The sequence below is a fragment of the Ictalurus furcatus genome, chromosome 9, assembly GCF_023375685.1.
Source record: "Ictalurus furcatus strain D&B chromosome 9, Billie_1.0, whole genome shotgun sequence".
In the NCBI taxonomy this organism is placed as follows: Eukaryota; Metazoa; Chordata; class Actinopteri; order Siluriformes; family Ictaluridae; genus Ictalurus; species Ictalurus furcatus.
Genome location: NC_071263.1, coordinates 25,066,971 through 25,089,744, shown reverse-complemented (window position 1 = coordinate 25,089,744; position 22,774 = coordinate 25,066,971). Strand labels below are relative to the sequence as shown.

The following is a 22,774-nucleotide window of genomic DNA, read 5'->3' as shown; positions in this document are numbered from 1 at the left end:
TGTGGGCATGAAAAGAGGCGCGCGCGCACACACACACACACACACGCATCTGACAGTAAGATTTCTGGCTATGGACCCTAAACCCCTTACGTAATGAAAAACAGTTTTGTGTGTGTGTGTGTGTGTGTGTGATTAGATACTGATGTAAATGGACACAGCTAGACAAAGCAACGCTGTATATATTAATTTCACTGATGCAGGAGTTCTTGTATTCCAGCTGTCAGTGGAAAAACACACTCTGCTGAAAGTGAGCATCTAGCCTTCTGTGGTGCAAGTTCTCGTCTCTAGTGCATTAATGACTATTAGTGTGGGTGTGTGTGGTTTGGGCCGGGGAGGGGGATTAGTTGAGGTGGGGAGGGTGTGATTGTGGGGGGGGGGGGGGTGAAGATGGAGGTTGGTGTTAAGAGTGCCATGGTTAGGGTACTGTGTTCAGGGGTATGGACAGAGTTTGGAGAACAGAGATTAGGGTTAAGAGTACCAAGGGTCGCAGGTACCAAGATTAGATTTAGTGTACTGTGTTTAGGTTTAAGAGCTCAGCGTTTTAGGTACCAATCTTAGGGTTGGCCGTACTGAGATTAGAGTTAGGGGTACTTGGGTTAGGGCTATGGGTACTGAAATTAGGGTTAAGAGTGCAAAGTTTTGGTGGGTGAGGTCCAAACAGTTGACTTACTACTGAGTTAGGTGTTAAGTTTATTTATTTACTACACTAATGCATTGAAAATGAACATAGATAGGTGTGTGTATGTGTGTGTGTGTGTGTGTTCCATGGTAACTGGGTGACTCGGCTCATGAGTTGAAATTTCCTTAGAAAGTTCTGGTATTTCTTTCCGCTTCGTTCACCGATCCTCTTTCTCTTCTCTCTGACACACACACACACACACACACACACACACACACACACACACACACACACAGAGTGTTAGCCATTTATATTTGCATTTCCCCTTTTTCCCCTGTGTGTGTGTGTGAGCTGTGAGTTTGTCACTGGTCTCTGTGTCAGCAGTGAGTTCGGACATGTGGAGGCATATCTTCCGTACCAAACAGCGCGTGCCTCAGGCAAGTTCTCCGCTCTATCCATCCACTTAGCAGAGAGAGGGAAAGAAGAGTGGAGTGAGACGGAATAGAGAGATCATTAGACATGTGGTTACATGTCTGCGCTACAGTAGGAATCAGAATGTTGTTCTGTGTGGGTGTGGGTGTGGGTGTGTGTGTGTGTGTGTGTGTGTGTGTTTGGGGGGGAGTCATAGCTCTAGTGTATCAGATATAGAACAGGAAGCACCTGTAGCTGTATTTTCTTTGACCTGGGCAGATCGCACCTGTTTAATATTCATCACACCTCATGTCGCTCATAAGACGACCCTAAACTCTTCAGCACACATGTCACCGTAGCGTTAACACCCCGGGGAGCGCCTCATCCAGCTCTGTGTAATGTTTCTGAGATGGGCTTTAGTGATTATTTGAATTATACGTGGGGATGAGTATTCTTAGAAAACTTCTAGCACCGTGTCTTCCTCCTGCTGTGGAGCTGAAATGTTCATCTGCATTTATAATGGTTGTTTCCGACTTTTATTTGCATAACCGCGACTTTTCAGGTTTGTCATGGGGTCAGTTTTAAAATAAAGTGTCTTTATATTGCATGTTAGATAGGACGTTCGCGTTATTAACTGTGGATGCCGGGGATTAGTCGGATTTTAATTAGTAACGGTGGATTTGGTGGGAAAGCCATGGTTTTTGGGAGGAGTAGTTTTTTGTAATTGTGGATATTGGGGATTAGTAGTTTTTGCACTGGTACTGCTCGATGTTAGGGATTTATAGTGTTTGGATTAGTAACAGTACATGCTATGGATTGTTTGTTTTTGTATTAGCAACTGTTGATGTTGGAGATGAACAGTAACAGTAGATCTTCGGGGTTGATAGTTTTGTTTAGGTAATTTATAGTGTTCAGATAAGTAGCAGTATTGTTTTACGGATTAGTACGTTTTGAATTAGCAACCGTTACCGTTCGGGATTAGTAGTTTTTACACCAGTCATGCTAGATATAAGGGATTTATAGTGTTTGGTTAGTTAGTCGTTTTTGTATTCGCAGGTTAATAGTTTTGCTTCAGTAACAGTAGATGTTAGGGATTAGTAGTGTTTACACCAGTAATGCTAGATATAAGGGATTTATGGTGTTTTTGTATTCGCAGCTGTTGATGTTGGAGGTTAATAGTTTTGCTTCAGTAACAGTAGATGTTGGGGATTGGTAGTTTTTTTTGGAATAACGGGATGTTTAAGGAATTCTAGTGTTAAGCTAAGTAACAGTATATTTTAGGGATTAAGAGTTTTTGGATTAGACACTATTGATATTAGGGATTAGTCATGTTTTTTCTCAGTAACAATAAATGTTATGGATTTAATAGTTTTTTTGGATTTGTCGCTTCATATTAGGAATTGGGGATTGATTTAATAACGGTCAGTGTTCTTACAGGGATTAGGGATTAGTGGTTGTAATTTTAGTTGTTTTGTTAGTTTGTTTTGTTTTGTTTTTTAATACTTGTATTAGTGCCCCTATGTGCACAGACCACTGTGAGTTTCATAAGCAGGAACTATTAATAATCTCACACACACGCATGCACGCACTGCTGAGGAGAAGGATTTCCAGCTTCTAAGCTGTTTTGGAACAGCAGCGTTTGTACATGTCTGACATTTTACTCACAGCCTAACTTGGATTAAACGTCCTGAGTGTTCCTGTGTTGCAGTCAAAATCGGACGCACATGACGACGGTGTCGAAATAACAGAAGAAACACAGGAAGCGCTTCCTTGAGCAAGTTCTGTTCCGTCACGCTTCTCGGTTGTGGTGATGGTGCAGCTGAACGCCGTGATGGTGTTCATATAAACAGGGCCACACTCTAGTGTTGGAAAGAGTTCTCAGAATAATTCATTTAGTTTCTGAGTAAAATCGATCACTTTCAGTTGAGTAATGCTCCACGCTTGATTTTCGTGCACATTTCAATGCTGCTTTCGTAAATGAAGCCACAGCTTAAAACAGGCACAAGCCTGGATATGCTTACAATGCATCACGGGTAATTTATGGTATGGTCGGCTTATGCAGATTTTAGGACGGCAACAAACGATTATTTTCATAATCGACCGTGTTCCATTTGAGGCGATATTACCTTTCTAAAATCCACACACTAGACCGTGGAGTACATAGTGCATAGTGTAAGTGCACGGTACGTCATTTGGGGCACGACGTTAGTATTTCCTCTCTGATGTGTGTTTTCGGAACAGAAGTAACGTAACGAGTAAACGTACCCTGTGCCGCGCAGACGAACGAATCGATTATGAGGTTCATCGTCAACGAGTTTCATAATCGATTTAGTTGTTGCAGCTCTGGCAGATTTGGGTTGTTCTATAGTTTGGGGCGTTTCTCAAAATTGTTTTAGTACGTAAGCTAAACAGACATGGATTCAGGACGGAGCACAGGAAAAGGTCAGACGTCGAAATGGTTTCTCTTTTCTTTATGTCTTATTGGGCGAAAATAGGAAATAAGTGGTGAGGCAATAGTGGTTAGTCTTCCTGCACGTTTGCGTGTGTCATAAAGTGAAATGACGAGTCCTGGCAGGATGTAGGGGGGGATATAGTAGCTGATGCTTTCTGACAGTGCAATTCTTCCTCCAGAAAGTGTGTGACATCACGTGGGTGGAGAAGGACTTTGCCGATGTTAACAGGAAGGTAAGAACACACCTACACTTTGCAAGTGTACGCTTTAAGGGCTCTTTTTTTTTTTCATTTTAGCTCGATTTACTGTGACTCATTGTTTTAAATGTGTTTTAGAAATCAGCATCATGAGTATTTGACGTTAGACGTTGACGTTATCTAGTCCTGTCATAATTCTTATTTTTATTATTATTTTAGTCCTGTAACTCCATATTGTTTTTTAACTGCGATGGACAGAATAATGTCACCATAAAGTATCGGGACTAGGTGACGCCACTCTTTCACCACTCGCAAGTCGTCCAATCCTCCGTGCTTTGATTGGCTAGTACCCGTGTCGTCATCTCTGCAGACCAATTACCGCTCACTGCAGAACAAAAAGTCTACGGGGTGGAGTCGGACCTCGTCTAGCTCCTCCTACCCCGACAGAGACGAGCCAAAAGTCCAGCCGGTGTAGACGGTTCAGTGTGTTTCAGTCTGGATAAGTGTGCCTAGAGTGTCGCATCCCTTAAAATTGAACTTTTGTAGAAATTTGAAATGGACTGCGGTCTTTGGAGGCACACAATTGTAAACTGGTTGTTGTTGTTGTTGGGTATCAGGGCTTTGTGGAATTCCAGGGAACAAGCAAGCAGATGCTGCTGCTGCTAAGGAGGCGTCCTCTTCAGACCTCAAAATTCCCCAATTGGTTTGCCATTTTTGAAGACATAAGAGTTTATAACAGGTTTGAAGTCTGACGGTGAAATAGGGTTCAATGTATTACAAATAAACTTCACGGGATCAACCCCCTTGTTGGTAGAAGACGTCGTTTCTATTGGATAATCGCCGGGACCGTATCATCTACACCTGCTGGCGAATACGCCGCTCCAGACTCACTCAGGAGTATCTGTTAACGGTGAAGATCCTCCTTTATGCCCCTTATACCAAAGTCCGGTATCTCCGAGGCATAGTTTAATGGACCGTGATGGGTTCAACTCCTCTAGGACCCTTTTTTTTTTTTTTTTTTTTCCATTTGGTTGATTCATATGAAAAGATTTTTAACGAAGTGAGGCCAGATTTAGTTTTAGAATTTTTAACGAAGAAAAAAAAACTTGCATGGTGTTAAATCACAGACAGACAAGCTTCATGTCGCACAGCATGTGGGTCAGGGTTAGCGGTTAAGCGGCCGGTCACGCTAGACTTTCAGCATTCGGGGACCGCTGCGAATATGGGCGGCAACCGGATATAACGTGACACGCCATAGTTAAAATATATCATCTGTAACACCGCAGTCCAGGCAGCTTCGCTTTTCACGGCGATTTTACAATCCTTTAAAGCTGTGTTGTATAAAATGGTATAAAACGGGTTGGTGGGCACACCGCTATAATCGCTGCTTCCTCCATCTTGGATTTTCCGCAGCAGTCACGCCGTGACGTGTCTATCTTCTATTAATCGCACGTCTTCACGTGATACAAATTCGCACGTCAGAGTTCACCAAACTTGCACTTTGGATCACAGCGAAATGCAAAACTTGTTCGCGTGACGCTTGTGTTTCCGGTCTCCAGCATTCGCATGCATGTGTATGGAAGTCCCAAAAAAGTACAGTGTGACCGCCCGTTTAGGGTTAAAAGCTTTTTGGTTGTATCGGGTCAGCTCTGCCCCCTTTTAGTTCGGCAGGTCTCTGTTCACCCAACGGAACTTTACGTCACTATGGCAACCTTTTTTTTTTTTTTTTTTTAAAAGAAAAAACAGTTACATTATGTATAGAACAAATCCTACAGACTTGTACTGGATGGTGGGCTTGTTCTTATCGGACGGTAACGTCGAGGCTTGAACTCATAACCTTCTGATCAGTAGCTCAAAGCGTTAACCAATGATCCCTCGAAATAAACGTCACTGAGCGTCATTGTGCGGTTAAAAAACTCACACTTTCAGGCCACAGTGATGGAACAGCTTCTTTTCTTGCACATCGACTAAAACCTTGCATCTTTCGTCTTCTACAATGACAAAATGATTCGGGAGTTTGCAGAAACGAGCGCAAAACCAAGGAAACTCCGCAATATCCGGAGCACATTTTCAGCGGATTTGGGCCGAGACGCGTCATGTGACATCATCAAAACGCGCATTCGACCAAAATCGCCTCCGTTTCACGTACGTCGAACATGAGTATAGCTGAAAGGTCTCATTTACCAACAAACATCACCGCGAAGCTATTCCGTGCAATTGCGATTTCACCAGTTCGAATAGTTCTCCACCAAAAAAAGCACCATAAATACCCTGCAGGTCGCACTGCAAATTCTGGAAAAAAAAAGCCGAAGCAAAACTGTTGCGTTTTGGCCGCAGTGCAGCAATCACAAAAAAATAAATAAATAACCTCCAGAAGATCCTGTACAGACTGAATGATTCTTTCTTTTCCAAAATAAACCCGTTGTGTTCCGTCATGTTCTCGTCCGTTAATTCACCCAAACCCGGTGTGTGAAGTTTTACTCGGAGTTTGTTTGATAAGATTGGAAATGTTCCAGAGAGCAGCTACGGAATTTTCTAGGCTTACGTTATATTCATTTTTCAATTCAATTCAATTCAATTAGATCTGTATAGCGCTTTTAACAATGGCCATGGTCTCAAAGCAGCTTTACAGAAATATATAAACACAGGATAGAGATTTTAAGTGATCTTAAAAAAGAATATCCGATGTTATATGCAGGTATTAAAAAGAAACGTCCTGTTGATCTGAGGTGTATAGCTGTATGTGTGGAGTGTAGTTTGTAGCGAACCGTGTCGTGCTGCTGTCGGGCCGTCAGCAGGTCAGTAAGGGACGTATACCGTATAACGAGATTTCCTCGGAGTCCCACCTGTCCGTTTAGCCCTCCGTGTTCTCCTGGTCGTCTTTCTGCACAGCGCACTAGGGAACTACACACTATCTGTAGAGAACAGCATAATAATAAGAAGAAGAAGAAGAATTTCTCCTCTATGACGAATTAGACGGAACACAGGACGATGTCGGTCAGATTTCTTTTCCCGAGAAGAGTCGGGTATAATCGAAACTACAAACTGTAATGCTATTCTAGCACACATGAGGGAGGCTCAGTACCGGCTGTAGAGGTCACCGTAACGTCAGATTGATTTTATCAGCTCTGAGTGAAGACACCGTGTAGGCGACGTGAGACGTGTAGTAGATGCATTTCGAATGTCTGCGAGCGACCGTCGTTGTGGGATTTCGTGAACGTGTTTAAAAAGCCGGTGTAGATTTAAACCCTGGTTGAAATGGAATCAAAACTCAGCGACTTTCAGATCAAAATGATGCTTATGAGAATAAGAGATGTTTAAACCTGATCAAGCCTACAGTGATCTGTGTGTGTGTGTGCACGAGTGCAGGATCTTGTTGGCAAGAAGGTGTAGTGCGCACTTATATACTGGACAAAAAGCTAAGCTTACGGGATAGATTTATTTCACCTTCACCTTCATCAGCCTCACTGCATTTGGGACACAGCCAAGTTTGTGGGTTTAAGCGGTGTCGTCTCTTTCACTCGTCTCTTTCTTGTGTGTTTTTTTTATTTATTATTATTATTATTATTATTATTATTATTTCTCTCTGTCTTCTGTTTTTTCTCTCTCTCTGTCTCTCTCTCTCTCTCTGACTGTCTTCCTTCCTGTTCCACTTCCGCTCATATCTTTCACTTTTGGCTCACATGCATACTCATACATAAACCCTCTTGTCACACACACCCATACGCACACAAGCACCCTTAGGTCAGGCTGGCGCTCAGATGGCATTACAGCGGGCAGATCGAGGCGATGGAGAGATGCCCAGGCTAGCAGAGAGATGACGAGATGGAGGAGAAAAAAAAGAAAAACAAGTTCGGACTGAGGCAGCTCCTGACTCTGTACCTGTTCAAAAAGCATCAGAATAAAGCGCTAGCGACGGTCGCAAACGCCGCGTGTCCGAGAACCGAAACTAGCAGCATCAAAAGCTCGATAGAGTCAAGCGCAGCCTCTGAATGGGAGCAGAGCCAGTGGACGGTCAGTACACACACACACACACACACACACACACACACACACACCGGCGTTTTAATGCCCTACTGCGGAGCTTTTAAGGCCAAGTTTGCCCACGGCTTCCTCTTTAAAGCTGACTTGTGACAAAGCAGCATGACTTTTTAACCCGAAGTTCATTGAAATGAATTGACTAGAGGAAACTCTGTATGCAGATGCTCGTAGGTGGTTCCTTTTATTTAAAAACAAACAAAAAAAAAAAACCACAAAAAAAGTCTTGCATGTGTGTAATGAGCTCTAAAAGCTATAGAAATCCTCTCCAGGCGCTTGTGTGTTCAGCTGTTTTTATGATCTCAGACTTTTCGTTTAAACACCAGGAGTTATTTTTCTTTCTTCTCGGTGTAATGTAGACCGTGTGAACTTTGAGAGTTTGCCGTGTTATGCTTTGACAGCTTGCCTGTGTGCGTGTGTTTGTGTGTTCTGTCAGCAGTGTTTGGAAACTGTGGTTGAGGCGACATGTGATGTGAGGCTTTGGTCAGACTTTTAGCTGACAGTTAACTGATGAGCTGTCAGCTGTTTCAATGACTGTGACATATTCGTGCACACACACACACACACACACACACACACACATACACAGAGACGCACATTTTCAAATTGCGATAAACATCCAACCTGTTACAATCCTATATTATTATTATTATTATTATTATTATTATTATATGATGTTAGTATGGTATTGACAGTACTAGGTCTGGCTGCGTCTGATTCAGCGAGCAGTGTTTTCATTATAAACGCATCCCTCCAGGATTTTTGCGATTTTGCGATCGCAGAAACGAACACAAACTCGAGCAAACGCCGCAATATTCGGAGGAGCTCGCCATTTTTTTTCGAAGTTACGCTCCGTTTTCTGCAGATTCGGGCCAAAACTCATCACAACGCGCATTCCGTCAAAGCCCACTTCGATTCACGCACATCGAACATGAGTACGGCTAAAAGGTCTCGTTTACCAACAAACATCACCGCGAAAGACGATTTCACGCGAGTGCGATTTCGCCCATTCGAGTCGGTTTCTGCGGGGGAAAAAAATGCACAAAAATCACGGATTTTGAGGGGGGAAAAAATCCGCAGTATGATGGTAGTAGTGCGTACTGCATCTCCGTGCACCTGGCTCGGTGATTTCTGAGTCAGGTGCACGACGCGTCGTGTTCAGGAACTTGTCATGGTACGCCATCATAAGGATCTGATCCTGTATGTGCACGTGACGTGTGTTTACTCAGTCGCTCAGCGGCCTCCTGCAGTATCCTGCGTCTTCACCAGGACGAGAAGCTCCGAGCACGCCCTTCAATTAGAAGATGCTCCACCAGAGCATCCTGCTGATCTCCTGACGCAGTACAGCCATCAGAAGCGCTTCACTCGACTACACCAGGCCTAACGTTAGTCCCGAGGATCACTCGCAGCTCAGCTAGTGAAGGACGAACACCGCTCGTTCTGACATCACCCCGAATTCCTCGAATACTTTTACAAACGCAAGCTCGGTCGTCGCTTTCAGTTATCGAATAACCGAGTCAACTCAGTGTACTCGTTTACTCGCCCTGTTTAGTTAGTCTTAGAACTTATTTTATTAAATAAACATCCCATGATTTGTATATTTCTGAACTCTCAGATGTACCGTTAATACGCTAATTATTGACATCGCTTCTTATTTTAAAATAATAATAATAATAATAATAATAATAATAATAATAAATAATGCACAGCCGACTAATAGTTTTCTTTGGATTAACTGTCAAATAAATATGTGGTGTGCTAAAAGTGCCTTCTTATAAAAGTACGTGAATCGGATTTTTGGCCTGTTCTGATTAGATTAGATCTACATTGTTTTAATTAAATAAAGTCATAGCATTTCATCATTTTAATAAACATTTAACACTCAGTTCACCTGTACCAGTTCCTGTAGTCATATTTTAAACAAAAATGATCAAATATGGGGTTCACTAACTTTTTTTGGGGGGGGGTCTAGCGGTCTACCTTGTTGTGATTTATCGAATCTGACCTGCTGCTTATTCTTCTTCTTATTATTATTATTCTTATTAGCTTAGATTACACCACTAAGCATTTAAACGTTGTAAATAGAGCTGTTTTCTTAGCAAACTAAATAACTAGAAACTGGTTTTATTTAAGTGCTCATGATAACGCTAGCGTGTGTGTTAAATATTGCAGTGTGTAAAGCACATAGAGCTTAAGTGAATCAACCACTGTGACTACACATTACTTTTTTTTTTTTTTTTTTTTTTTTTTTTTTTTTTTTAAACGAAGCTGTTTTGTGTTTTTGTATTTAAAAATAAATCCTGCGTGGTAGATGAGATGAAGGATTATAAATAAGAGATGATATGGTTCGATTCCCACCGCTGCTCTGTGTGCACGGAGTTTGCATGTTCTCCCCGTGCTGTGGGGGTTTCCTCCGGGTGCTCCGGTTTCCTCCACCAGTCCAAAGACACGCATGGTAGGCTGATTGGCGTGTCCAAAGTGTCCGTAGTGTATGAATGGGTGTGTGAGTGTGTGTGTGATTGTGCACGATGGATTGGCACCCTGTCCAGGGTGTACCCCGGCTTGTGCCCGATGTTCCCTGGGATAGGCTCCAGGTTTCCCCGTGACCCTGAAAAGGATAAAGCGGTATAGAAGATGGATGGATGGATGGTTGTGTGTGTGACATGGTGTTCCAGGCGGTAGTGTTAGTGACTCACCATGTCCAGGGTTCAGGTTCGATCCTGAGCTCGGGGGATGGTCTTCAGAGCCGGGGATGTGTTCTTGCCTTGCTTTGTGCCCAGCATCCCTGGAAAAGGCTCCAGATCCACAGCAACCCTGAGCAGAATGCAGTGCTTACTGCAGACACGTGAATGAAGGTTCAGTCATGTCATCTTGGCCGTGGCAAACAAGGAGGTCTTCTCTTTCACTTTGGAGAGGAACACTCATTTCTACACTAGCACTCCATGTTGGATTTTTTGCTCTGTGCTCTGATCTGGTTGGTTGGGGGGGGGGGGCGGTTGTTAAAGCATGAAATCATTTGGAGGTTTTTCAGAGAAGCTGAACTTTCAAACTTTTAACTTTTGAAAGCTCTCCACCCGGACGGCTGCGCTTTCCAAACCACTTTCCGGCAACTTCCCGTAGAATTCCATGGGAATTATGGGCTGGAGGTTGTGTGTGTGTGTGGGGGGGGGGGGTTTCTTTTAAAAACCCTTTTAGGAAAAAGATTCCTCTTTGGATATTTAAGGCTTCTTCACTCTCTCGAGACTCGAGTCATCTCTCTAGTCATCTTTACTCTCCTCCTTTTCTGCGGTTTATACCACTACTGTCACTGTTCCTTTACTCAGGTGACGTGCGTGTGTGTATACCCTTATGATTACCCCAGTGTATATTTTAGAATTGTCCATCTGTCTATTTATCTATCTATCTCTGTCTATCTGTCTATCTTTAAGCAGATCCACTCGCATCCAACTCTGTCCTTATTTTACAATTCTGTAAATAATTTACAATTCTTTTACAATCCATTGGTTCTGTTTCTATGGCGATACAAGAGCCCCCCAGCAGCAGTCATCCTGAATACAAATACAGTTCACTGAAGGGGAGGATGTGAAGCGCGCACATTTGACTCTGCAGCGATTCGTTATTTTTCTGTTTGCACCGATTTCATCTCCGTGAACGTTGTTGAAGCAACTGAAAACGAGTGCAGGGCCGTGGTGTCTTCTAGGAATGCGCTGCTTTTCCTTTATTTTATTAGTATGAACTAATATTCTCTTAATTCTCCTAACTAATTCATGTTTTTCTCTCTCTTTCTCTTCTCTTTGTCTCTCTCTTCTGTCTCTTCTCTCACTCTCTCTGTGTCTCTCTCTCTGTGTCTGTGTGTGTGTGTGTCTGTGTCTCTCTCTCACTGTCTGTCTCTTCTCTCGCTCTCTCTTTCTGTGTGTGTCTCTCTCTTCTCTCGCTCTCTCTGTCTGTGTGTGTCTCTCTCTCTCTCTCTCGTTAACAGTATTAACACCGATATTGTTGAGTGTATCAGATGAGATTTTTCTATCCGATGTCTATGGATGACTACCCGGAGTAATGTTTGGCCGTGTATAGACCTGAACTCTCATGCTTCACTGTGTTCATTAGCGTATGTGAGATTTCTTCAGTTCAGAGTGATGTATTTTCAGCTGCGAGTTCCTGCTGTGGTTTTAATATCAGTAAACTGGTGGTGGGTTTTGTTTCCCATAACTGTTCTGTGAGGTGTGGTTCCTCTGCTCTTTGTTGATTTGTGAGATCTAACGTACAGTGTATAAAACACAGCTGGGTGCCTTTTTTTATTATTATTATTATTATTATTATTATTTTGATTTGATCTATGTTGATAGATGCTTTGATGCCACTACGGAGAGTCTCAAGTCACTATGGATCCATCAACGACATCCATAGACATCGTTACATTATTTAATGTAGAGAAATGAGCTGTTCTGGGTTCACGGAGCAAGGCAGGGAATCAAACTGAAGGTATGGCGAGCCTCACGCCATCTCCGTTTCCATTCGTTGATACATTTAACCAGTCACGCAAGGTTATTAGAAGCAATTTGTTGATCGTCGATGGCAAAACAAATTATTAAACAAATAAAGCAAAAAGGAAGAAAAGTGTGTAGAGAAACAAGCTGTCTGGACAAGCTATGCATCTCCAAACACATCCTTTTACACACGCAAACTCAAAACATACACTAATTACTGGATATGGCTCCATAGGAGTCTCCATCACGATCAGCATTTCCACCCACAAATTATAATCAACCTTATTATCACCATCAGAAGGCCAGTATTAGGAGCTAGCGTATGGCGTGGAAAGGAGTCAGTGTTTTTTGTTGTTGTTGTTGTTGAGCTCCAAAGACCTTTATCAGTGACAGGAAGATGGAGTCTAGAGCTCTTAAAGGCCACACTTTTTTCCTTACTAATACAGATATCCTGTCGAATATGATTCAATAAAAAAATGACAGTTTAAGCAATGGTATCGGCACGTGTAGTATGTGGCTGTGAAGATGCGTTTGGGAAAACTGCAGTCCAATGCAAAACGCTCGTGTGTGTTTATACGAGAGTCTTATTGGTTATTTTATAGACCGTTAGAAAAGATGTCAGATATAGGAACAACTTTTACTGTTCACAACGATGCCATTCTTCCAAAAAAAAAAAAAACACAAAAAAAAACGCAATGACAAGAAATGTTCTCAGTTGTGTTACAGTGCTGTGAAAGTTTTAGTTTTTGTGACTATCTCGTATTAAATAGTTTTAGATCTTCAGGTTTTATGTTGTACGAAATAAACAACGTAAAACAGATTCAACCTGAGTGAACAGAGTTTTTACTATATTTATTTATTTATTTAATAAAAGCAAAAAATGTATCTAAACACCTTTCTCCCATGTGAAAAATGAACTGCCCCCTTAAAGGTAAAATCTGTTTGTGCCAACTTTAGCAGCAATAACTGCAACCAAACGCTTCCGATAACTGGAGATTTGTTTTGGCCCACTCTTCTTTACAGAACTGCTTTAGTTCCGCCGTACTGGAGGCACGAACTGCCCGTGTATTGTCCTGCCACAGCATTTCTATTGGTTGGTCAGGATTTTGACTAGGCCACTTTCATTTAGCCTTTTTGGAACCATTCAGAGGTGGATTTACTCATATGCTTTGGATGATTGTCTTGCTGCATAATCCAGTTGCGCTCGAGTTTCAACTGACGGACTGAAGACCGGACATTCTCCTTTAGGATTTTCTGGTAGAGAGCAGAATTCATGTTTCCCTCAATTACTGCAAGTTGCCCAGAACCTGAAGCAGCAAAGCATCCCCACACCATCACACTCCCACCACCATGCTTGACCATATGTCAATGTTCCTTTTGTGGAATTCTGTGTTTGGTTTACGCCAGATGTAACGGGACTCCTGTCTTCCAAACAGTTCCACTTTCAACTCATCAGTCCACAGAACATTCTCCCAAAAGCTTTGAGGATCATCAAGGTGTGTTTTGGCAAAATTCAGACGAGCCTTAATGTTCTTCTGGGTCAGCAGTGGTTTTCACCTCACCACTCTTCCGTGGAGGCCATTTTCCCCCAGTGTCTTTCTGATAGTGGAGTCATGAACAGTGACCTTTATTGATTCAAGAGAGGCCTGTAGGTCCTTTGATGTTGTCCTTGGCTCTATTATGACCTCCTGGAGGTGCTCTTGGAGGAATTTTGGAAGGTCAACCACTTCTGGGAAGGTTCATTACTGTGAGATTTGGAGATAACGGCTCTCACTGTGGTCCTTCAGAGTCCCAGATCCTTTGAAATAGCTTTGTAACCCTTCCCAGACTGATGTATTACAATCCCCTTCTTCTTCATCATTTCTGGAATTTCTTTCATCTTTGCCATAGTGTGTTACTGGGTAAGACCTTTTAACCAACATCATGCTGCTTTAAAAGTTCTATTTAAGTGTTGATTTGATTGAACAGGGTTAGTAGTAATCAGACCTGGTTGTATCTAGTCCAGCTGAACCACATTATGAATGCAGTTTCATAGATTTGGGGAATTAGTAACTACGGGTGCAACTACATTTTCACACAGGCCCAGTTGGTATTGGATAACATTTTTGCTTTAGTACATAACATTATCATTTACTCAGGTTGCCTTTGTTTCATCTTCGATTTAGTTTTAATTTCTGAAACAACTTAGTACGAGATCTACACAAAAACTGAAGAAAGCACAGCACTGTAGAATAAACATCGGTAGTGCTTCACCAAGATGGAGAGAGGATGAGTTCGGATACTGAATTAGCCGTGTGGACCGTGTAGGTGAACGTGACCTGTATAAAACGTTGAAGTGTTTGTGCTTTGCGTGGGCGTAAATGAAAAAAATCATTCCAGTGTTGTTGTACCTGACCTACTTAACCCGTGCAAGCTGGAGCTCTGATATTGACTAATGAACTTTAGTGTGCACCCGAATAACCCGAATGTAACGTGGTGATGTACGGTCGAGAGAGCGGGCGGGTGTCGAGCACACTTTTCCTTTACTCTGGCTTTGTGGTGTGTTAATGAGCTTGGCAGTGTCCCGCATGCTGATGCATACTGTATTTCTGCTCTCCTGTCGCAGGAAGATGATGTCATCAAAGAGATCAACATCACGCATGTGGTCAAGGAAGGGGCGGAGAAGGCGGACCCCTCACAGTTCGAGCTGCTCAAGGTGCTTGGACAGGGCTCCTTCGGGAAGGTGAGCAGACACGCGCATGCCAAAGATCCGTCTCTCTCTCTTTGTCAGACACCCACACTTCTCACATGAAAGTAATCCTAATCGTAACCTTTGCTATTGAACTATGACCTTATAATAGCTGCAGCTGTATGCTTAATGCTTATATTGAACTCAACTGTAGGGCTGGGCGATGTATATCGATATTGTGATAAATTATTACGCGATACACTTTTCTGAGATATCGTTGGTATGGTGATTTTTGTTTTTTTTTTTAAACGTTTTTAATCATTACTAATTAAATGGTACTGCATTTTATTTATTTATTTATTTTTACTTAATCTTCTTTGTCTTTGTAGGCATTAAAGAAAAGTATCGTCAAACTCAGTTGAATGGGTTTTTTTTGTTTATTTTGCTCCTGTTTTGCAGACAGATTGTTAGCTACATTATATATCATGATGCGCATCGTGTATCGTAGAAACGTCCTCAAGTCTCTTGATATGAATGATTTTTTTTTTTTTGTCATATCGCCCAGCCTTACTCAATTCTGTTTTATTTCTATGCATAGCTTTTAACAATAGAAACTGTTCCAAAGCACTTCTTTAGGAACACCTATACAATTCCTCATTCAGTTATCATGCAGTTATCCAGTCAGCCAATCACATATCAGCAGCACAATGCATAGATTGTAAATGGTCTGCACTTATATAGCGCTTTTATCCAAAGCGCTTTACACTGGTTCTCATTCACCCATTCACACTCACACTCACTCACACACACCAGTGGTAGCAGAGCTGCCATGCAAGATGCTAACTTGCCATCGGGAGCAACTTGGGGTTCAGTGTCTTGCCCAAGGACACTTCGGTATGTGGAGTCACGTGGGCCGGGAATCGAACCGACAACCCGCTCTACCACCTGAGCCACAGTCATGCAGATACCGGTCAAGAGCTTCAGTTAGTGTTCACATCAAACATCTGTTCGCCTGCGGCGTGGCTGTTAGCGCCAGATGTTCTGCTTTGAGTATTTCAGAAACTGCTGATCTCTAGGTATTTTCTCACACACACACTCTACAATGCTGCAAAAACAAAAACGCCCAGCGAGCAGCAGATCTGTGGGTGGAAACACCTCGGCGATGAGATGGATCAGAAGATTAACAGAAAGACATCTCTGGATGTACGGCACTCCAGAACTTGAGGTGGATGAGCTCCAAGAGCAGAAGAGCACATCAGGTTCCACTCCTTTATCCAATCGTCATTCGTCTGGTTTTGATCAGCTGATCCTTTTGATAAGTGGATGTCAAATCTAAGCATCAGGTGCACGCATGCGCATGTAAACTGGAACAAACAAACAAACGACACACTCATGTACACGAAGACACTCATGCGCAGAACGCACACTTGTATGTGTTGTGCGTGTGAAACTTTGTGATTGAGGAAGCTTAACTGTGCCAGCTGTGCCAGCTGTGCTAGGTAAACATATAGGATAGATTATAGATCAAAATAAATAATCAGGACACTTTTTTTTTTTTTTTTTTTTTTTTTTTTTTTTTGCACAAACCTATTAAAAGATGAATTCAAATTTGTATAACTGTAAATCATTCTTTTAAATATCAGTGAGCCATAAATATTAGGATGTTGATCCTGACCTGAAGGAGAGAGAGTGAAGATGCTGTCGCTTTCTAGAGCAAACGGTCACAAGGAGGTGAAAACCGTTATTGTATTATTTCAGGTGTTTCTGGTGCGGAAGGTGACGCCTCCTGACAACAATCAGCTCTACGCCATGAAAGTTCTCAAGAAGGCCACACTTAAAGGTACACACACACACACACACACACACACACACACACACACACTTGTGCACATGCTGTTTTTGTTTCTGATACCACCCCATCTGCAAACATGCCAGTGGCTATGCATATGCATTTTCCCACACTGCATACACTGACTCTTCCTTACACACACACACACACACACACACACACACGCGCGCACACACACACACACACAAAAAAAAACTCTGCAGTTATGCAGCTCACTGAACATCCTTGCATTAACATCTTCAAGTTGTTTACTTAGAGGATGCCAAGTAGTGGTTAACCCCATTATTGTGTGTGTGTGTGTGTGTGTGTGTGTGTGTGTGTGTGTGTGTGTGTGTGGTTTTGGTCTCTGCCGTCAGCATTGAACCTCCTTAACCTCATTCTACTTTGTCTCTTTTCTCCTTTTTGTTTTCATTAATTTGTTCTTTTCCTCTCTCTGCTGTTTTGCGAGTTCGTTCTTTCACTCGTTCCCGCTTTCTTGCTCGTTGCACTCGGCGTTGTGGTTCAGATGCAGCTGCAGCTCTGCCCTCAACCACACACACACACACACACACACACACACACACACACACACACGGCCATTTAACCTCCAGTGACTTAGAACATTTTCTGCTTTCAATTAATAATTCATTTTAATGCTACAGTTGGTTCATATCACAGAAACCGCAGCAGGTGGGTACATCATTGCTGTGTTCGGGAGAAACAAACGAACAAAATGCCGTGTCTTCATTCTATCGTAGACTTTTATCGTTCTATTTTTTTGTCACTTATATTTACACCTGGCTCAATTTTCCATTTCTTGCACGTCCTCATTTACTTCGTGCACTTTGTTTGTTTGCTTGTTTATCTGTTTATTTATGATATGCCCCATTGAATATCTCATGTGATTCAGCTACTGAACAAGAGCGACTCCAGTAAGAGTCTGACGGTTATCTAATTACACGCAGTATAAAATGTAGGACACGTTCCATTCGTTTGGAATTAAATAGACATTTAGTATGTCATTTAAAAACAATACAGTTGCTGTCTTCAGTGTACAATGTCCTTTTTTTTTTTTTAATAATTTTTTTTTAAATAAGAGGGATTATAAAAATTGCATTTAGTTTATTTAGTACTGCCCTGAATAAACTGTTTCACATAACAGATGATTTACTACATTTAAAAAAAACTAAACAGAATTCTTGTGAGCCGTCTTCTTTAAATATATATATATATATATATATATATATATATATATATATATATATATATATATATATATATATATATATATATAAAATAATAATTTCATTAGCATTTTGCAGATTCTGCCAGGCGAATGTATCAAGCTAGCTAAAATGTTGTATCAAGCTAGCTAAAATGTTGTATCAAGCTAGCTAAAATGTTGCATCAAGCTAGCTAAAATTGTATCAAGCTAGCTAAAATGTTGTATCAAGCTAGCTAAAATGTTGCATCAAGCTAGCTAAAATTGTATCAAGCTAGCTAAAATGTTGTATCAAGCTAGCTAAAATGTTTTTCTTTTAATGTTAAAACCTACCAAAACCTACTAAGTCCTCAAATGTAGAATTCATTGTCTTCAAATATGTAAATATTCCTATTTCTACATGCTATTACAGTCATTAAAATACACTCCTAGCCGACTCAAATAAACTGGAGGGACTAGTTTGGTTTTCTTTTTACCACTTTGCTAAAACAAATACAAAAACAATACCTCGTGTGTGCATCTCTTTTCTTTTCTTTTCTTGTTGCACCTTGATTTAGCATGTACTAATACGAGTGACAGCTTACAAGCCCCGTGAGAGGGAAATATGGTCACAGAGTGATGCACATTCATATATTAGGCATGAGAGAGTTACAGCAGCAGTTCTGAATGTTTTCGCTAGCAGCTCTGTCTCGGTCTGCATCCATTAGATGACTTGTCTAGTGTTCGTCTCAGGTCCTGCACACACGACTGAAAACTAGATCTCGTTTCAAATCCTTTCATGATTCATTGAATCCTTTCATGAGTTTCAGCACATATAAAGCATTCTCTTTTTTTTTTTTTTCAAGCCGTAATAACTTCCCCTCTTACAGGGTTCACTCTGTACATTGACGGCATTACTGTTACTCAGAATGAGCGCTGAAACGGTATCGGGGGGACGAAATGGCTTCACTGGGCTGTATGTTAGGCAGATAGCAGTGCTAGTAGAAAAGTTGTTTTTCTGATAAATGTACGGCGGTCTGGAAAAACCCGCTCGATGTGACTGGCTGAATTCTGGTAGACAGCCAAGAAAGATACATTTCAACTTTAGGAAACTAGAAATATATTTCACCAAAACAGTGCGGACATTGCGGTTTCCTTTATTTATTTGTTTGTTTGTTTGTTTTTTAATTGCTTAGATTATCTTCCTGTGAAACTCATGTTAAGATCATGTTTAACAAAAGCAGTGTTAAAAACGAAAACAGAACAGGAAATTGTCCAACCATGACTTCCTGTTTCACAGGGGTATAAATATGAGGTAATATATAGGCCAAATTCCCTTAGTCTTTCTTCACAATGGGTAAGAACAAGGAATATATAGCTGTGATGTGTGACAAAAGGTTGTTGAGGTTCATAAAATGGGAAGTGTCTATAAGAAAACAGCAGAAGTATTGAAAATGCCGTTTCCACCATCAGGGCAATAATTAAGAAGTTCCAGTCAAGTGGAAATGTTATGAATCAACCTGGAATTGGACGTGTGTCTATATCGTCTCAGCGCACCGTGAAGAGGACGGTTCGAGTGGACAAAAAATCTCCAAGGATCACAGCTGGAGAATTGCAGAAGTCAGTTGTGTCTTGGGGTCAGAAGGTCTCCAAAACTACAATCTGAAGTCACCTACATCACCACAAGTTGTTTGGAAGGGTTTCAAGAAAAAAGCCTCTACTCTCATCCAAAAACAAACTCGAGCGTCTTCAGTTTGCCAGACACTACTGGAACTTCAAATGGGATCGGGTTCTATGGTCAGGTGGTTTTGGCGCACACAGAGAGGTAGCCATATGGAAAAGTACCTCATGTCCACAGTTAAATATGGTGGAGGCGCTTTAACGTTTTGGGACTGTTTTTCTGCCAGAGGACCTGGACATTTTGTTAGGATACATGGCTTCATTTATTTATCTATGAATTATCAAAAGATATTAACTGAAAACCTGACTCCCTCTGCCAGAAAGCTTAAAATGGGCCGTGGTTGGATCTTCCAGCAGGACGATGATCCAAAACATCAAAATCAACACACGTATATCTATGTAACCAGTAATCTATGGTTTACTGACCACAAAATCAAGGACCTGCCATGGCCATCCCAGTTCCCTGACCTGAACCCCATAGAAAACCTGTGGGGTGAACTGAAGAGGAGAGTCCACCAGCGTGGATCGGGAGAGATTCTGTATGGAGGAACGGTCTCAGATCCCTTGCCATGTATTCTCCAACCTCATCAGGCATTACAGGACAAGACTCAGAGCTGTTATCTTTACAAAGGGAGCTAGCACAAAGTATTGACTAAAAGGGTGAAAATAATTGTTGCACACCTATATTTAACAAAGATATTTTTCTGATAAACCTGTTGTGTTTGCAGTTGTTTGATATCCATGAGAGCAGATCATTTTTTGTCAATTTTTTTTTTTTTTTTTTTTTTTTTATCAAAAGGTTAAACAAATAATTTTTCACAGCCTCCTTTGTTCATATTTACCAAGGGTGCCGATATTACCGGAGGGCACTGTATGTTAAAGTGACCTAGTTAACACACATTTTAAACAAAATATTGCGTATCTATTTGATCAGTGAGTAAAACAAATCCATGTAGATTAGCTAAATTCACCAGCAACACGTTGATAACGTACTGAACTCCAGGTTTAAATATTAAACCTTCAGCCTCGGTTCACGATTTTTCCCCTTTAACATTCATTAAGGTGATGTTTGCGGTCATCGTGGGTTTATTTTACTCGGTGATTGGTTAATACAGTGTTGAATATTTGGTTTATTGAAATCATCAGGTAATACCGGTGTGTTCGTTACTCTTCCTAATGTTACTGATGGTGTATTAATGCTGAAGTGAATGCTTTGGTTTGTGCTCGTCAACGAACATATTAAATATGTCATGTGTTACCCGTGTACCTTTGACATACAGGTTGTGGTCAGATACATTTACACCTGTCTCCTGACACCACAAGTTCAAATATCAGGGGAAGTCCCTCAGCCATGCAAAATCAAATCTGTAACGTCAGTGCTAGCTCTCTGATTCATGTGGCTGACACGAATCCTGATCCACATATGACTCACTGTCTCGAACTCCGCCGCCTGCTCTACATTTCTCATCTCCAGAAAAATAACACTTCATTTTGTTCTTTTTACAAGTGCTACTCGCGACGTTTGATTCGTTTTCCAGTTTTATTTTCCTTCACGGTTTGTGAGACACTGAGACAAATGATGTTGAATGTTCCACACAGCTAGTAGTACAGAGAGAAGATCACGTATGACACAACTGATTACGAATACACAGCCAGACCAAATGTTTCGACACAGACTGGATATATTTTCCTTGTCTTTTAAGAGGTTTTGATAAAGTCGTATTGTTGAAGTCTGTTTCTGAGATGAACACTGCTTCGTCTTGGTTGTCCATATATTACCTGCTACTCAGTCATATGATTTTTTTTGACTTCTTTTTCCATCTTTCTGTCTTTTTCTTCTAAAAGTGCGTGATCGGGTCCGGACTAAAATGGAGCGAAACATCCTCGCAGAGGTCAACCATCCATTTGTAGTCAAACTGCACTATGGTGAGTCAAAGCTTGCTCCCATTATTTGGAAGAATGATGTCATTATTCTCTCTCTCTCTCTCTCTCTCTCTCTCTCTCTCTCTCCATACCATGTTTTATCCCTGTTTCATCTGAATGTGGGTTTGGAGGGAGGTTGCTTTGTCTCTGCAGGGTTGGACTTGGTTTTGCTACACTCTAATAATGAACTCAGAAATGTAATTGCTTTTGTGAATGAATTATTTCTTTTAGTGTTCGTTTTAGATACAAGAATGGATGGATGAATGGGTGGATTTGTTGGATTAAATTAATTATTGGATGGATTTATCGGTTTTTGGATAGATGAGTGGATGGATGGAAGGATTGTTGATTGAATGGGTGGGTGGATGGACTCTTGGATGGATAGATGATTTGATTGTTGGATGGATGGATCGGTGGAAGGACTGATATAAGGATTGTTGGATGGATGGATGGATGGATTGTTGAATGGATGGAAGGATCAGAATAATTGTTGAATGGGTGGGTGGGTGGGTGGGTGGATGGATAGGTGGAAGGACTGAAGGATTGTTGGTTGGATTGAAGGATTGTTGATTGGGTGGGTGAGTGGATTGTTGGATGGATGGATTGAAGGAAGGATAGAAGGATCAGAATACTTGTTGAATGGGTGGAAGGATGGGAGTATTTATGGATGGATGAATGGATAGATGGATGGATGGATTGTTAGATTGATGTGTGAATAAATTGTCAGATAATTGGATGCATGGGTGAAGGGAAAGCTGGATGGTTACATGGATATATAGACAGATGGAAAGATGGACAGTTAGATGAGTAATTGTATAGAGGAAATGGAGAGATTAAAGGAAGCCTGGAGGAATGATCCTCCGAGGTGGATGGATGGATGCATAACTAAATGCTTACAGTAATGGACACCGATACAATGATGAGAAAAGGCCTTGTGTTTTTAGCATAATCTGATTGTGTGTGTGTGTGTGTGTAGCCTTTCAGACGGAGGGGAAGCTGTATTTGATTCTGGATTTTCTGCGGGGAGGTGATCTCTTCACCAGACTGTCAAAAGAGGTATTGTCTGTCTCTCTCTCTCTATCACTTATTTCTCTCAATGGCATAATTAGGAGTTAATTGGGCATACAACTGTGCCTGTAAAAGGGACTACCTTTAGAGCCAGTCCTTTTATGCCCTTGATACCACTGAAAAATCCAATCAACTCGGTCAAGACCTCAGAAATAAATGTGGACCTCCACGAGTCTGGTTCCTCCTTTTCCAAACAATTTCCAAA

At 41.5% G+C, this 22,774-nt stretch overlaps 1 protein-coding gene across 6 annotated transcripts in view; it reads left to right on the top strand.

Moving 5' to 3' along the window:
- Window positions 1-22,774, top strand: part of rps6ka1 (ribosomal protein S6 kinase a, polypeptide 1) — a 94,117-nt gene that overhangs the window by 56,732 nt on the left and 14,611 nt on the right. Inside the window, exons 1-6 of one of the 6 annotated variants that reach the window (XM_053632751.1) lie at window positions 927-1,056; window positions 3,662-3,715; window positions 14,807-14,923; window positions 16,628-16,709; window positions 21,424-21,504; window positions 22,478-22,557. In XM_053632751.1, coding sequence (XP_053488726.1) covers window positions 1,015-1,056; window positions 3,662-3,715; window positions 14,807-14,923; window positions 16,628-16,709; window positions 21,424-21,504; window positions 22,478-22,557 — 456 coding nt within the window. In that variant the 5' untranslated portion in view covers window positions 927-1,014. Of the gene's footprint in view, window positions 1-926; window positions 3,716-6,655; window positions 7,694-14,806; window positions 14,924-16,627; window positions 16,710-21,423; window positions 21,505-22,477; window positions 22,558-22,774 lie in introns of those variants that run through there. The other 5 variants (XM_053632748.1, XM_053632749.1, XM_053632752.1 and 2 more) reach the window with 5 other exon arrangements.